Source organism: Maniola hyperantus, chromosome 10 (genome assembly GCF_902806685.2).
Source record: "Maniola hyperantus chromosome 10, iAphHyp1.2, whole genome shotgun sequence".
Classification (NCBI taxonomy): domain Eukaryota; kingdom Metazoa; phylum Arthropoda; class Insecta; order Lepidoptera; family Nymphalidae; genus Maniola; species Maniola hyperantus.
Genome location: NC_048545.1, coordinates 12,438,942 through 12,455,897, shown reverse-complemented (window position 1 = coordinate 12,455,897; position 16,956 = coordinate 12,438,942). Strand labels below are relative to the sequence as shown.

Genomic DNA, 16,956 nt, shown 5'->3' with positions numbered 1-16,956 from the left:
GAATATGAAATCATGATACGAGTGAAAAACCTAACTCCAGAAAATTTAAAGCAAGACCCAACAAATCGCGTCGCTTACGCATTTCTGCGATTTGATTATGTTTTAAGTCAGCTAAGGAAAACTAAAGTATAATATACAAGGTCGGGACTTTTGGACTGGGTTACAATACAATATAACTCTCGTACAATAGGCCTCTCCTCTTTATTTCTAGTTATAGGTACAGGTTTTGAATATAAAACTTGACACTACGCGACCATCAGAAAATAATGCACATCGACCTTTAGAAAGAGATAGCGGTTTTGAAGAGCATTGTTTCTGTCGTGGAGGCCGACAAAATGTCAATGTATGAGTGACAGAGACAACGCTCTACAAAACCGAAATCTCGTTCTAAAGGTCGATGTACACTATTTTCTGCTGCGTACTGTACATAATATAAAAGAGAAATAAATACCGGCTCTATACAATTACACAATTTTTATTTTACAGACAAATATACGAATTTAGTACCTACTAAATATTTATCACATTCGGTATCATTTAGAGGTCATGATCCAATGACGAGTCCTCAGTCGTCAGTACCAGTTTATGTGATTAAATTCGATTGAAGGTTGTAAACAAATCGAATACGTATTCAGTGTGACGTACTGCCTGTGTGATTTGTAAGGCCTCGTTCAAGCAGACGCGGGGCGTTGTGCATTGGTTGCGCGGCGCGTCTTGCGGATATTCCGTTCATAGAAAATTGGGTGGCAGCGCCCACACCATACTATAGCAGCACGTATAGCTGTGGTGATGCCTGCAGCGGCACACGAACAACTCCGCACCAACCACCTCACCCTGTGCACTTACCTTGCCATGAGGGGTGCTTTACCGCGTGAAAATCTGTTTAAAACTTTTTTTATTTTTTTTATTAAAATAAAAGAATATTAGCAAATGACTAATATTCCCCTTTCCTCTCCAACTAAGCATCAAGCTTGTGCTAGGAGTAGGTACGACACTAGTGCAACGGGCGGGGTTTGAACCGTCGACCTTTCGGTTTTCAGTCCACTCCTTTATTGGGGCTCTATTTAAACTAAACTATTATCATGAGCTTTCTCGCCAAAGGATCATCGGTTCACGTTTCATTAAACACTCAGTATTTACAGTCCATATTTGTAAATCGCACATCAAGTGGGCGGGTCGGGCGGTTGGTTCTTCTCCCTGCTGAGAGGGCTGCCCTCAGGACAGCCGTCCCCGCTGTTGCCGCTGTTGACCGCCACTGATGTTAGAGGCACCTGAGAAATTATTAAGACGTTTCTATATTTTCGACTAAAACTGAGATCTATAGAGCGCACTTTGACTTTGCTCAGACTTGAGTTAAAACGAGACAAATTTATGTGAAAGATATAGCTGTTTCGTTCTCTGTCTTAAGTCTAAGCTAAGTCAGAAGTCAGAGTGCGCTCTATAGATCTCACCCTAAGAACCAGCGCGTGCCAGACCTTGGTTATTTTATAAAAGCTGAAAGTTTCTCTTGATTTTAAGGGGTTCTGGCAGAGGGTAGCCATGAAGTGTCTGGCAATACATGACGTGATTTCTAATACTATTTCGAATAAAATATAAAAATTAGACTTTATACTTTGACGTAAGATTTTTCACACCTTTATTACCTGTTATCTCCCAAAGCCACCATGATCCAAACTTCATAATCGCTGATCGTTCCTCCCTGTGTTAGGGACAATACGCGAAAAACTTTCAGCGTTTAAGTATAAAATAACGAAGGTCTGGCTCTCTCTCTCTATTTTATTAGGGTTTGAAACTGAGGATATGCCCGCCTCCTATTCGGGAGGTCGGGGGTTCGATCCTGGGCATGCACCTCTAAATTTTATTTTCTCGACGTTTTCGCTCCTAACTCCGAAAAGTTAGAGATGCGTGCTCGGAATCGAATTCCTGACCTGCCGAATAAGAGGCCTTAACCACTAGGCTATCACGGCTTTTTTTATTCAACACACGCCACTAACTAAATTGCTGCGTTTTATTATATTTGCACACCTCAGCTATAATTTTCACGGAGTGATTAAGAGCTGATATCTTAATCACTCCTTTGGTCTGAGGACTCAGGCATCTGTATTCTTAAGACGCTGATAATAAAGGTCATATTTCAGTGGTATTTAGTGTTCCTATTGTTCAAGGGAGGTTCCATACGTGAGAGGAATGTGTAATTACAGAATATCTGAAGGCTCCTTTTGTCTCGGAGTTTCATGATGGTTATATATTTATTTGTAACTAGCTGATGCCCGCGACTTCGTCCGCGTGGATTTGGGTTTTCATCCCATGGGAACTCTTTGATTTTCCGGGATAAAAAGCTATATGTGTACCAAATTTCATCAAAATCGGTTGAACGGAATCGGTTGAATATGGATAGTAAGTATAGGATTTGGTACAGAGGTACTCGTACCTTGCATCCCGGAAATTGACATAAGCAACTTTTTATCTCAGAAAATCAAAGAGTTCCCACGGGATTTTAAAATAGATAAATCCACGCGGAGGAAGTTACGGGCAGTACTAGTTAAATATTAAGCTCGTCTCAACGTCCCTCGGTCGTATCGTCGGTGTCATCAATAGACCCTGATAGCAATCAAACGACGATTAAGGTTGGACAAACAACATCACAGCCAATATTAGTTCGATCTTCGACGCTCGTGCAAATGAATATGGCTTCGTTAATTACGGAGGCTTTTGTACCGACTATGTGTATAGGTAGACTTCAGCGGGGAGGGGCAATGCACGCACAACAGACGGAAACGTTTAAGTGCGGAAACCAGCCCAGAGCGAAGAAGAAGAAGAAGAAGTGTATAGGTAGGTACTGTGTTAGCCTAGTGGTTAGGACGTCGGGGGTTCGATTCTGGGCACGCACCTCTAACTTAGTTCGTTACCTATGTAGAGAAATTCTAAATGTAGGTCAGTCAAAGATAGATATTTACATAGATATAGCCCGGGACAGGTCGAGATGGCAATCGGGGTATGAGGCGGGGGGACGACCCGCACACCGCACGCTACCCGCGCTCGGCCCGAACAAGCGCTGAGGCTGTGCGGGTGTGCGGGTCGTTCCCTTCCCGATTACCATCTCGATTCTCGACCCGTCGCGTACCTGTTAATTTCTGGTTTGTTAAAATCCTTATTATTGACTAACTATCCCAACTTTGTATATCCGAGCTACTTTCTTAAACACTCACATCCTGAAAAGCTCAGTAGTCAGGAAGTGTAATGAAATCCGGCCCGAACACCAATTTCCTCATGGCCGAACCTACTCCTAGCACAAGTTTCACGCTTACTTGGAAAGAAAAGGAGAACATTATCAGGCTGTGCTCACTTGGTCACGTGATCCAAGAAATATAGAAGGTACATATTTCTATACCTACGGTGGCGCATCTCGTGACACAAATCTCTTATGAGAAAGATTTGAAACGTTAAACAGAGAGGCGTTTATTAAATATTTGGATGCAGCGCTGTGCTAGCTGGATTGCACTTTACTGCATCGTAACTTATAATAAGAGTTGCTATTTATATAAATGTCTTTGTATAGTGAGCCTTTTATATCATCTGTAAGGTGAAATACTATTAAAAGTGTTCTACGATAATATTACTCAATACTCATGTTTAAAATGACATTAATTATTATACTTAAAAAGCTTTCTTTCAATGTCTTGAAGTCCGATATGAGTCAGTTATTAAATATTGCCCCCACAAGGATATATTTTATATACTAACCATAGATACAGCAGTACAAATGTTGGCGTCGGAATGCCGCGGTGGCGAGAATGCGGCGTCGAAGCGGATGTCCAGCTGTACCATGAAGAAAGCCGCCGCTAACGTTGTGATTGACACTGATAGTTGCGCCGCTGCTACTCCTATACACGTTTTACTGCTGCAACTGGTAACAAACAAGTACTATTAATCTACAAGGATAGCTTAGGTATATCTCGGAAATGGATATAAACTATTTTTGATACCGGAAAGTCAGAGTGCCCAAGGGATTTTCAAAAAACTTGAATCCACGCGCCACCTAAGTCGCTGGCATCACCTTGTGGGTAAGTAGGCATAATAATAAAGGAACTGACTGACTGATATATAATAATATTATCGCACAGCTGCAACCACCGAGACTAGAAACTTGATATTTTGCGTGTAGGGCCTCCACTAAGAAAGAATTTTCAGAAGTCCATATACCTAGGATCTTCCATTAAAAATTGTATATATTTTGTTTTTCTCACCCAAGATTCATTAACGATCTGATGCAGAACGCAAGCATGGCAATATGTGCTGCTATCGCTAGCGTCCACAGCAGGGTCAGCGGCACAGCGGCGCAGGGCGAAGGGCCCAGGACTCTCCACGGCGCTCCCCAACTCCTCAGGGCTCTCGAACGAGCTGATACCCAACCGCCGAAACCTCGGCTGTAGTACACTGATGTAGCTGGTAAATAAATCAAATGTAAAAACAAACTTTTAAAGCCACAGTTTATTAATGTACACGTACAGTAGCCGGCGGGAAATATTGTACATCGATCTTTAGAAAGAGATTTCGGCTTCCAAGACGGTGGTCTCTGTCACTCATAAGAGACAAGGCTCTACGGAACGCTATCTCTTTCTAAAGGTCGATCGTCGGTCGTATAGTCCACGACAGGTCGAGATTGCAATCGGGGTATGAGGCGGGGGGACGCCCCGCACGGCGCACACCCGCACGTAACCCGCGCTCGCGTGCACTGGGTTAGCGCGGGGGCTGTGCGGGTGTGCGGGGCGTTCCCTGTTCTCAATAGTAGGCTTATGATGATGAAATGTATAGGTAGGTACTCAAAGTCCAAACTCGAGTAGCCTGTGTACTTATGCTATATTAGAGAGTTTCTAACGCCCATGTTTATCATCAAACTCTTGTCATCGTATTTTTTTAAAAGAACTCATAAAAACAAAGCAAATGAGCCAAACACTGTCAAGGCATATATCTACCATCAAAGAGTTCCAATCTCTATTTCACACCTCCATCATTAGAGACGCCCAAGAAACTATGTCAGCCAAATTACACAATGTTTGTAAAATTTCAACTCAATCGGAAAATTGGATGTAGCCGTTATTGGCTTTTATATACACTCGTATGTTCAGCACATAATCAACACAGAATCATCCAATGAATATACTAACTCGGTGAGCAGTTCTAACTTCTATTATCTTATACAGATGAGCGCTTTTCCTACATAGATTACATTAACAATCAGCCTATTCAAGTGAAAATGAGATTGTAAATCGTAAACCTGTTTTCAATAACATGAACCTTTTATTAGAGAAAAATATATAGAGCTTTTTCACGGTTTTATTACCTCATTAATATAAATATAGGTAGGTAACTAGTGGAGAAGTGCTGCAAATATTTTCTGAATCGTTTTGCTGTAATTTTTATCAGCGTTTTTAGTCTAATAGGAATATTGTTTGAGCACTAACACAGCACTAGTTTTCACATAAATATCATGAGAAGATAATATGATGCATAGAAGCTGTATACCAAAAACAAGAGAAATCCTAATCTAACTTGTGAAACATATTATAAATGCGAAAGTGTGTTTGTTTGTTGGTTTGTCCTTCAATCACGTCTTCTCTTCTCTTCTCTCTTCCCCTCAAGCTCCCGTGTTGTAATGTAGACAACGCCATTTTTTAACATCTTAGTCTCGTACTTGCTTACGTCACGCAACGACGACGCGCTCCGATTTTTGTCTACAGTACACGTCTGTGGCGTCACCGCCCCCCAGGTCTCAACTTATTGCGCACGAGTAGTAAGTGTATTAAAAAACTTAACAATGAATACCTACCAGCAGCAAGAACAGTGACTGCTCCTGCCGGAACGCCGAGTCCAAGCTCAGGCTTTTGTTTCTCTTCCAGCCATCCAACGGCACCAACGACCAATCCTCCAATACCGCAGACTATCTAGGGAAAAATATGTAAATTTTATTACTCCATTAGTCATTACTGCCCCATTGAGTTTATATATATCGTAGGTCAGGTAACCCAATTTTTTTTACGAATCTGTAAGTAGGTAAATAAAAAGAGGGGACGCCCGCCGTTGCCAGTAGGGTGATCAGTCATAATAATATTATGCCTGCAGTACCGTTCCATCCAATCCCTCGTGTTAGATACAGATAGAATCATGATCATCATCATCATCATCATGATCAACCCATCGCCGGCTCACTACAGAGCACGGGTCTCCTCTCAGAGTGAGAAGGGTTTTGGCCATAGTCTACCACGTTGGCCATGTGCGGATTGGCAGACTTCACACACCTTTGAGAACATTATGGAGAACTCTCAGGCATGCAGGTTTCCTCACGATGTTTTCCTTCACCGTTAAAGCAAGTTACTTACAGATAGAATAGAATAGAATATATTTTTATTCAAGTGAACTTTCAAGTGTTTTTGAATCGTCAACTAGTTTAATTTGCCACTGATTCGAGTTTCGATCAGTACCTATTACTTAGACGTGTACTGACAGCCTATCTCTCCCGAGCCGTAGCTTTGGTAAACCTGATGATCCTCTATAGATAGGTTCGTTACACAGTTTTCACTTATTCTGTCCTTTCCTAGCAAATCCCATCTTACTAGAGACGTAGAGCACTCAGCTATTGAAGTGAAAGGTCGTTTACGAAAGGTTGCTTTATATGCGAAGAGGAAAGCTGTTTAAATGCAATGGTACCTAGGGGGAGACCTTGTTCACAGCTCGCCCAAAATCATCCCTTGGAGTACCAGTAGACACTAATGTTTTTCATGAGAACAAATCGTGGAGAATTGTGATGGATCAGGAACAAAAATCAGTACTCTTATTATAAATGCGAAAGTGTGTTTGTTTGTTTGTTTGTTTGTTTGTTTGTTGGTTTGTCCTTCAATCACGTCGTAATGGTGCAACGGCGATTTTTTGTATGGGAATAGATAAAGACCTGGAGATTGACATCTACTACTTTTTATCCCGAAAAATCAAAGAGTTTCCACCGGATTTTTAAAAAACTTTATTCCACGCGGACGAAGTCGCGGGCATCAGCTAACACTATATATTTTATGAATTATTGTAGCTCGACGATCAAGGAACGGGTTGAAAAATCCACGGTTCCTTAAAGAAAATGTAGAGATTTTCTTTGGCAAGGATTAACGGGTACTAACCCTTAGGGCTTAGAGCATTACAATTGAGTTTATCTTAAATTACAGAGACAATTTTCTCTGTTTATTCTCCTGGGGTTAATCCACTTACGTGTTGTAGCCCTCATTTGTCAATGTCTGCGCGTATAAGTATGTTATCTAAAACCCTTGAAGTCGTTTGTCAGAGTTGGCGGTCCCGATTATTATCCCTCATATAATATCTGACAACAGTCGTTAAATTAGCCCGAATATTAATCTTCTGAATGTGCTGGGGAGGAAATCATGTAAAAGGGTTGCGTAGTTATTAGTCGTAGACTCGTAGTAAGTAGGTACTTTGTTATGTATCATTTACAAGATAAATAAAGAAAATACTTCTTATTTAATGCCAAAAATCAAAGTTTACTTGTCGAATAAAATAAGAGAACTGATTGACCAGCTATTTTATTTTAATTTTATTATATTTTGTGGAGGTAATTTTAAAATTTAATAACTTAACGTTAATAATAGGTTTTCACTTCATTCATCAATCATTTTATTTACATTAGCTTTGCTAAGTAAGTAGATAGGTACTATTACCGATTTAAAATATATATAGAAAGTTTTTTTTATCAAATAAACTTTTACAAGAGTTTTGCATCGTCAAGTTAATAAATTATATCGTACTGGTTCAGAATGTTCTTCCTTTTACGCCACGCATTGCTATAAAAATTATTTACAATACGGATTAGACCAACGTGTTAAGGAGGTCAGTGTGAGAAAGCTCTTAAGAATGTTTTCAGAAATCGGTACCTAAGTACTTGGTAACTGCTAAAGCTTTACAGACTCTATTTATACCCAACCACGATCCCAAGAAATGTTCATTTCCAAACAAATAACCGTATATTTCCATCGACAATAATATTTTGCTATTTTCATATCTACAAAGAAAATATCACGAACTGTTATAAAAATAAAATAGTAAATAATTTCGTGAAGTAAATAATCCTTTTTCGTCTCTAAAGAAAAAAATCCTTAAAATTTCTATCCCAGATAATATTATATCTTTTGTCGGTGGCCGTATTTTTTTTGCATGAATAAAAAGATTAAATTATTTTACATGGATTTATCTATTTATATATTTAGTTGGAGACAAATCATCTTCTGTGGTTACTTATGGAGGATAGGAAATAGAAATGCTAACATAGATTTAGGATTCAACATAAGTTTTAGTATGATAAATATTTGTATAGTCGGAACTCATCGTAAGGTTTGAATAATATGAATGTTTGTTTTCTTTTATTTTCAGAGTCTTAGTTTAAAATTATATTACAAAGGTCTGCACAGCATGGCAAGAGGTTATACGGTTATAACTGTTACGATTAAACTTATTGACCTCAAAACAAAATAGGTTTTTTAATTTTATAATAAAATTGTGTTTAAGTTTATCTGTCTGTCTGCTAGCTTTTCACGGCCCAACAGTTAATCCGATCTTGATGAAATTTGGTACAGAGTTAGCTTACATCCCGGGGAAGGACATAGGCTTTTTATCTCGGAAAATCAAAGATATCCCACGGGATTTCAAAATTCAAGGCACTTATAGGTGCTTACTTACTTGTAGAACTCTCACCCGTAGAGCGGTAGATGGGTAGTCCGGCCGGCAGCGGCGTTTCTTGCTTGTCCCCTTTATCGCGCCATGGACGGGGCTTCAGGCCGACCGGCCAGGCCACGTCATGTCGCTCATAGGTGTAGATAGGTGCTTACTTGTAGTACTCTGACCCGCAGAGCCGTAGCGAACGGATATATGCGTAGTCCGGCAGGCAGCGGCGTATCTGGCTCGTCGCCCTTCGACGCGCCACTGACGGCGCTGCACACGGACTGCTTGCGCGACCACATCGCCTTTGTGTTGATTACTGACAGAACAAAGAAGAAGAGAATAATCATCATCATCATTGTTAGAAACACCAACACAAAATGACATTTAGGATCTTTGTATCTCTTTTATTGCAGTCATTCAGTCTATGTAATTTACTGATTATAAACTCCCTCTCTTATCTTCGCGCTGCCACAGTGTTAAGCGCTTCCTACAGCAAATTAGGTATAGTGAGTCTGTGCCACGATAAAGTGTTTCAATCCAATACCTTAAGTTTTAACTACAGTCTCCTACAATCATTATGATCAAGCCATCGCTGTCCCACTACTGAGCACGAGTCTCTCCCCTCGGAATCAGAAGGGTTTCTGTATCTAGTATAGCTAATGCTTAGTACCTATACAACGTATGCAATGTGATTCGCGCACCACCACCACTAATAGATATAGTATAGTAGTAGGTCACAAACCTTCAAGCAAGTGTCAATAACAACAACTAAGTACACTTATGATGGTAGATAAAAAGTGTATTGTTGGATAAACAGGATTTTAATAACAAAAGGATTTTATCTGCAATCTTTTTGATGGCCTCCATATTCAGTGATAACACAGATCGATTTTACAAACATGGTTTTCATGATTTTGCCTTCACTGGGTAAATGATATTTACCAACATTAGTAGATAAAATTTAGTATTCTGTGCCAATATAAAACGTCTCATCATCATCATCATCATCATGATCAACCATCGCTGGCTCACTACAGAGCAGGGTCTACCATGCTGGCCATGTGCGGATTGGTAGACTTCATAAACACCTTTGAGAACATTATGGAGGACTCTCAGGCATGCAGGATTCCTCACGATGTTTTCCTTCACCGCTAAAGGAAGTGATAATATTTACTTGCTTAAAACGCACATAGCTCCGAAAAGTACCTAAGAGGTGTGTGTCCGGGATCGAACCTTCGACCCCCGATTAGAAGGCGGACGTCCTAACCACTAGGCTATCACAGCTTATTAAATAAAATATCTACTATACTGCAATAAGGCCTTCATCATCATCATCAACAGCCCATCGCCGGCTTACTACTCAGTAAGGCGACTCATTGACGACCTCCCTGGCGCAGTGGTGAGCGCTGTGGTCTTAATAGTGGGAGGTCCCGGGTTCGATTCCTGGCAGGGGTTTGGAATTTTATAATTTCGGAGTCAATGCCGTGCCGCCAAGCGATTTAGCGTTCCGGTACGATGCCGTGTAGAAACCAAAGGGGTATGGGTTTAATAAAAACTGCCATACCCCTTCCAGGTTAGCCCGCTATCATCTTAGACCGCATCATCATTTACCACCAGGTGAGATTGCAGTCAAGGGCTAACTTGTATCTGAATAAAAAAAAAAAAAAAAAAAAAAAAGGATCTCTACGACTACCATGCTGGCTAAGTTAGATTGGCAGACTTTACAGTTCACATATTTTGAGAACGTTATGAAGAACTCTCAGGCATGTGGTTTCCTTACGATGTTTACCTTCATTGATAAAGCAAGTGATACTCACTTAATTTTTTAAGTCCGAAGTTTGAGGGGCGTATCCGGGAGCCAACCCCGGACTAATACCTGACGGCTGGAAGCCCGACGAACACAGATAATTCAACCTCAAGAGTATATACAAGGTTTTGCATGAAAATAAAATCATATAATGTTGGCGGGGGTTAGGGGAGAATGCTTTGTAGTGATTGGTGGACTTAAAAGTCACGTAATCAAGACAATGTGTGGAATGAGGGTACCGAACGGGCGTGGGCCGACTTTTATGCTAAGCAACTGCCTAAGCTTGGCGATCATAGGTGTCCGGCTATTAGGCGTCTATGGGTGGTTGTCTGTGCCGACGTCTTAACAACTACTAGACTACTTTACTTAGGTCTAAGTAAACTATGTGTTGTATGTACAGCACAAACTTCAAACTTGTGCTTAATAATATAATATTCCCATGGCCACACATCAGTTAGCGAAGTTTAAATTACATAGTTGATAATAATAGACGTTTAATTAACTACGTATTAACAATATTAGTAAGACTATACAATGCTTGCCCGGTACCGACCTTGAAATTATTATTCAGTCTGATAAATAATTCCCTTTAATAATATGATCCCGGTAATTTACATCAACCGTGAAAGGCAGGCGTGTGCAAAACCAAACAAGGTATTATAATGATGGTATCTAAATATATAAAAGGAAAAGGTGACTGACTGACTGATCTATCAACGCACAGCTCAAACTATTGGACGGATCGGACTGAAATTTGGCATGCAGAGAGCTATTATGACGTAGGCATCCGCTAAGAAAGGATTTTTGACAATTCAACCCTGAAGGGGGTGAAATAGGGGTTTGAAATTTGTGTAGTCCACGCGGACGAATTCGCGAGCAAAAGCTAGTTTACCTATATTATGAAACCTACGGTTATGTACTTATACAGGATGTAACCAGTAGGGCGATTGTCTAAAACCTGCATCAATCATTATTACAATCTCAATTGTTCTGATTGGCTGAATTTGTGCGATTCTTCTTACAACAATGTATTGTAGCCAATAGTGAGCGAGCATTAACCAATCAGAGATGATTGCGATCGTGACATTGTAGCTGTCAAACAACCGCGGTAGGGCCACTGAATGCTGCCAAAAACGAAGACAGGTGACAGCACTGATGTTCACTGATGATACCACAAAAAAACGCTGAAAAAATATTCCTCTATTTTGTAAAATTTCACGGTAATATATTGCAAATAAAACATCTGACTGACGCTAGAGGTAAACGAACGTTGCGTAAGTAGGCCATTCGGAGTCAATGCCGCGTCATAGGTGGGGCCATTGACCCGAATTTTGCACGCTATACGTTGCGGGTTTGAAAAAACTAAATCACTAAAACTACAAAATGAGGCAAATGGTTATTGAATTGTGTTTTTAGATGGTATAACAATAACGCTTAGTTTTTGCTAGCGTTCTGGTTACCTGACAAGAAATAACACTAGTTTTTTTCTTTCATGGCGCCAATTTTGAAGTGTTTAGGTAATGGGGTCGATTCTGTTGTAAACAATCTCTAAACTAAACTAAATTAACAGATCTAAATCTAGTGGTATCTATCCTATTCCGCAAGCAACATTATGAAAGTGATTGCAATAGACGGACTTAGACGGACAGCGGAGACTTAGTAATAGGGTCCCATTGGCACCCTTCGGGTACCAATGTAATTACGGTCTCTACGTACACGTAGAAATCAGGATCTAGTTAGGTAAGTACTAGAACCATCCACTACTTGCACCGTTTAACTTCTCAAGTAGCTTAATACAGAAAGCTTTCTGTAATTGTATCTGAGTTCTTGATGCAAGTAGCGAAAGTCTCTTGAGACGCCTATTAGGGTTGTTAGCTAGGCCATTGACCTACACCACTAGTGATTCAAGGGACCGGTCACAGAGTTCAAAAAAACTCAATAGAAATGGCTGATAGCTGATGCTCGTGACTTTCATGCGCTCACACAAAAAACTTGAAATCGGTCAAAGAATTCACACGATTTTCCGCAGTACGTTTGAACGAAAATTCAACAAAACAAGTTATGAGATTCGTCACATACCCAAGACGGCCTGTCAAACATTCACATGTTGAAAGTCAAAGTCATAGTCAAATGATTTATTCAAAATAGGTAATAAATTACTCTTTTTGATAGTCAGATGTTGGATTTGTAAGATATAGTGGTGATAATTATTACGCAAACTTAAAACTAAAGAATGAATGAATGAATGAATAAACGAATGAATATAATTTTATTGTACACCATAAAACTAGTACAGAAAGACACATACAAACTAAACAAAAATAAATTAATGTTTTTTGATGCATATAATAGCAATTTAGCATTAATTGCCTTATCGCGACACTTCAGTCTCGCATTAATTGCTTGGCGTACGCTTTACCTACTTATGCTTTAACTAACCACTTTTTGTGAGCTACATTTTGAGATTCTGGGTCAATGACAATCACCATAATTTTGAACGCTTACTTGAGGCAAGTTTGAGTTTTTCAATTTCATTTATTTCACTCTGTTATAATAAAAAATCATGAAAGTGGCTTCTTCCCAAAAATCTTAGACTGCATATTTTGTCACTCACCATGAGGTGAGGTCATAGTCAAGCAAGGTAAAAGATACCTAGCCTAACGGTACATTTCAGGAACAGCTTTTTACTGGTTCCCGCAAAACAGTAGTTTCAACAGGGTGTAACTAGAACGCTGGCAATAACGAAGACAGGGGATAGTACCAATTACTGATATGATACCACAAAATAAAAACCGGCCAAGTGCGAGTCAGGCTCGCGCAATGAGGGTTCCGTACTACAGTCGGATTTTTTCGACATTTTGCACGATAATTCAAAAACTGTGATGCATAAAAATAAATAAAAATCTGTTTTAGAATGTACAGGTGAAGACCTTTCATAGTTATGTTACTTCAAAAATGGAAAATACTAATTATTAGTTCATGACCACAATTTAATTTTTGTTTTGTGTGATGTATTCACAAATTCACGGTTTCAGATTTTTCCCCTAATGTCAGCTATAAGACCTACCTACCTGCCAAATTTCATGATTCTAGGTCAACGGGAAGTAACCTGTGGGTTTCTTGACAGACAGACAGACAGACAACAAAGTGATCCTATAAGGGTTCCGTTTTTCCTTTTGAGGTACGGAACTACGGAAAAAAGACAATTTGTTAAAAAAAACTTAAGTAAGTTTTAATCCAACTCAAAAAACTCACCGGGCATTGATAGCTTAATCCAATCACCGCCACATTATAACAAAATCACATCAATTTATTACTGGAACCATCGCTTCATTGAAATCAATTTATTTATAACCATGTTATTCCATCCTATAATTATTCCCGTCCAACGTAAAGTTCTGCGCACTGCAAAGGGATAGAAACACCCGTTCCCTGCCGTATCGGAAAAGCTACTGGTTCCAACCAAACTGGATTAAGCTGGAACTGGGAGGGTGGAAAATTGTTTTCACAATCGTATAGGTACATGCTGTAGGTGTTGCTATTGATGATACGCTGTTGTCAGTGGTTGATAAAAGATAAGAAAGACGAGGAAGAGGTAATAAAGAAGTTTTTATCCATATAATAATTTTATAATGGTTGGCAAAGTGGTCATTGCTTCGTGGTTAAGACGTGGCTTTCTATTCGGGAGGTTGAAGTTCGATCCCGGGCACGCACCTCTAACTTTAATCTTCTATATATATAAAAGGAAAAGGTGACTGACTGACTGACTGACTGAATGAATGACTGACTGACTGACTGATCTATCAACGCACAGCTCAAACTACTGGACGGATCGGGCTGAAATTTGGCATGGAGATAACTATTATGACGTAGGTATCCGCTAAGAAAGGATTTTTGAAAATTCAACTCCTAAGGGGGTGAAATAGGGTTTTGAAATTTGTAGTCCACGCGGACGAAGTCGCGAGCATAAGCTAGTTTTTCTATAAAAGTGCTTTAGGCCTATGTTTTGGTTTTGGTCAAATAATTATTATTTTCTCTAATTTTTAACGTTAAATCTATGAAAATTAATATCTCGGCTTTCAGTTGAAAATGGTGGAATACGTATTTTACGACTTTCAATATTTATATACTTTCAAGCTACATCCATCAAATAAAGGAATTTCAGGATTTTAGAAAATTCTAAACGAAAGCGAAAGGAAAATTTAAAGGGTCTCTTGTAGGCAAGTAAAAGGATTACACAATAAGTGATCTATAGGCTTACACGGGATTTTTAAGAACCTTATTTTGCGAGGGCATCACTCTAATCGATAATTTTTTTTTACAAAAAAAATAAAAACCGACTTCGATACACAAACACTAAAAATTGAAAAATAATTTAATTTATTACCGAATATATTATGTATACAAGAGTTAATATAGTTCCATAATAATACTTTTTGGTGCCGGTGCCAATTAGCTTTAGCTGCGCGAATCGTCTAGACTTCATATTTTTATGAGACTCCACAATGACACCTCATTGGCACCGACCCCAAAAAATATTATTATGGAACTATATTAATTCTGGTATACATAATATATTCGGTAATAAATTAAATTATTTTTCAATTTTTAGTGTTTGTGTATCGAAGTCGGTTTTTATTTTTTTTGTAAAAAAATTTTATTTCACAATTTTTAGTGGTCCCATGGAATTATGCTATGACTGGTTAAAAATCTACTGTTTACTAAGCTATTACACTGATCGCGAGCAATTTACTTTTATCCGTTGAGGAGTTCCAGTATCTATCTTCGAAGATGTTCATCAGATCTTCACCAAATTTAAATGGGACCAACTTTGAAGTACCCTTTCAAACAAAAAAAGAATTTTCAAAATCGGTCCAGGCGTCTTCGAGTAATCGGGGAACATACATAAAAAAAAAAAAAAAAGATTCCGACGAATTGAGAACCTCCTCCTTTTTTTGAAGTCGGTTAAAAACAAATAAAATGAACAACTCCTGCAGTTTAATATAGGTAACTCCAGTATCGCATACAAACTTGAACATACTACTTCTATAATATACTAGGTACTTAGCTAATGGCTGCGATTTTGTCCGCGTGAAGTACACAAATTTCAAACTCTTACAGGCGTTGAATTTAAAAAAACCTTTCTTAGCGGACTCTACGTCATAATACTTAGCTATCCGCATGCCAAACAGCCCGATCTGTCCTGTTGTTTGTACTGTGCATTGATAGATCAGCCAGTCAGTCACCCTTTCCTTTTAAGTTGATGTTATAGTTCCGGGACGTCACCCGGTTCAGTGCCTGGCTGAAAATCAGCGCTGTATGTTCTTGTGTGTCAAAGCATGCAGCATAACTCAGCCAGCAGCTCAGCTGGAAACTTTTTCGGGTTGTGGCACACATGACACAGTTTATTCCGGCGCTTCTTCTGCTCGAGGATGTTGGCTTTAATGCTCAAGTGGAGGAAGCGCCGGGATAACGAATTCTTAGTTATAAGGTAGCACAATTTAAGAAATAGACGGCTATCATGTGACGCGGCGGAGTACTCCTACGGATTTAGGCTACATAATGGGTCTGATAGATTAGACATGTACAATTAAAATAATTTCGTGGCGCCACCCGAATCAAGGTTCATAGTGAAAACCAGCGCTGTATGTTTTTATAATTGTGCAGGACATATGGCATTTATGCTGAGTAGGGACCTTCTTTTTCGGGTTGTGCCACACATGACATACTTTATTCCGGCGCTTCTTCTACTTGAGGTCTTTTGACTTTACTACTCAAGTATTAGAGGCGCCGGGATAACCTAACTGGTAATGTGTGGTACAACTTAAAAAAATAAACGTTTTTTCTTTCTTCTTCCTTTCTCTATCTTTCTTTCTTTCTTTTATTTAGATATACACGCTGACATTTTAGTGGTTGTCTTCCCGCGGCAGAACGAGTTGCCCTCAGTAATACTATCGAAATTTTGAGTTACACTTAAGAAGTAAAAATGTTTTTGTTTTGAAATAATGAACCAAAAAATCATTAACTCGAAAGTGTGAGAAACAATAGTAATTTACTAGACGTAACGTGAATAGTAGGTAGGCGCTGCTAATAAAGTGAAAAAGTTTGGAGCAAAATAAGCTCTTGCGTATAGTGATACGGCATAAACTAGCTTGCACACCCTCGGTATTACTATTGTTTCGAGGTTTCATTCGATTTTTGTTTATCTCGATTTTTTTGATATTTTTGACTCTAAGTAATAATTTTTTGTATTTATAAATCGATTGTAATACCACGACAAAATCATTTCGCTTCGGGAAAACAACCATTACAATTTCAGCGTGTATTATATTGTGGTTCTTGCATGCCAATTTATGAGGTAATAAAATCAAAGCGACTCCATTTGGCATGAAATCGAACTATCTCTGTAGGTTTGATAGAATCGGCACATA

The 16,956-nt window shown here is 39.1% G+C and overlaps 1 protein-coding gene across 1 annotated transcript; it reads right to left on the bottom strand.

Moving 5' to 3' along the window:
* Positions 1-459: 459 nt before the first annotated feature.
* Positions 460-13,957, bottom strand: LOC117985988 (uncharacterized). Its single transcript, XM_034972789.2, has 6 exons — positions 13,781-13,957; positions 8,886-9,034; positions 5,831-5,945; positions 4,248-4,446; positions 3,745-3,907; positions 460-1,271 (listed from the first exon to the last, which is right to left on the bottom strand). The coding sequence occupies exons 1-6, from the start codon at positions 13,785-13,787 to the stop codon at positions 1,164-1,166; spliced, it is 741 nt and encodes a 246-aa protein (XP_034828680.1). The 5' UTR covers positions 13,788-13,957; the 3' UTR covers positions 460-1,163.
* Positions 13,958-16,956: the final 2,999 nt, after the last annotated feature.

Coding starts and splice junctions, on each gene's coding strand:
- LOC117985988 (XM_034972789.2), bottom strand. Junction 5,946..8,885: donor TGCGGGTCAGAGTACTACAA/GTAAGCACCTAT, acceptor ATTTTTCCCTAG/ATAGTCTGCGGTATTGGAGG. Junction 3,908..4,247: donor AGATCGTTAATGAATCTTGG/GTGAGAAAAACA, acceptor GTTTGTTACCAG/TTGCAGCAGTAAAACGTGTA.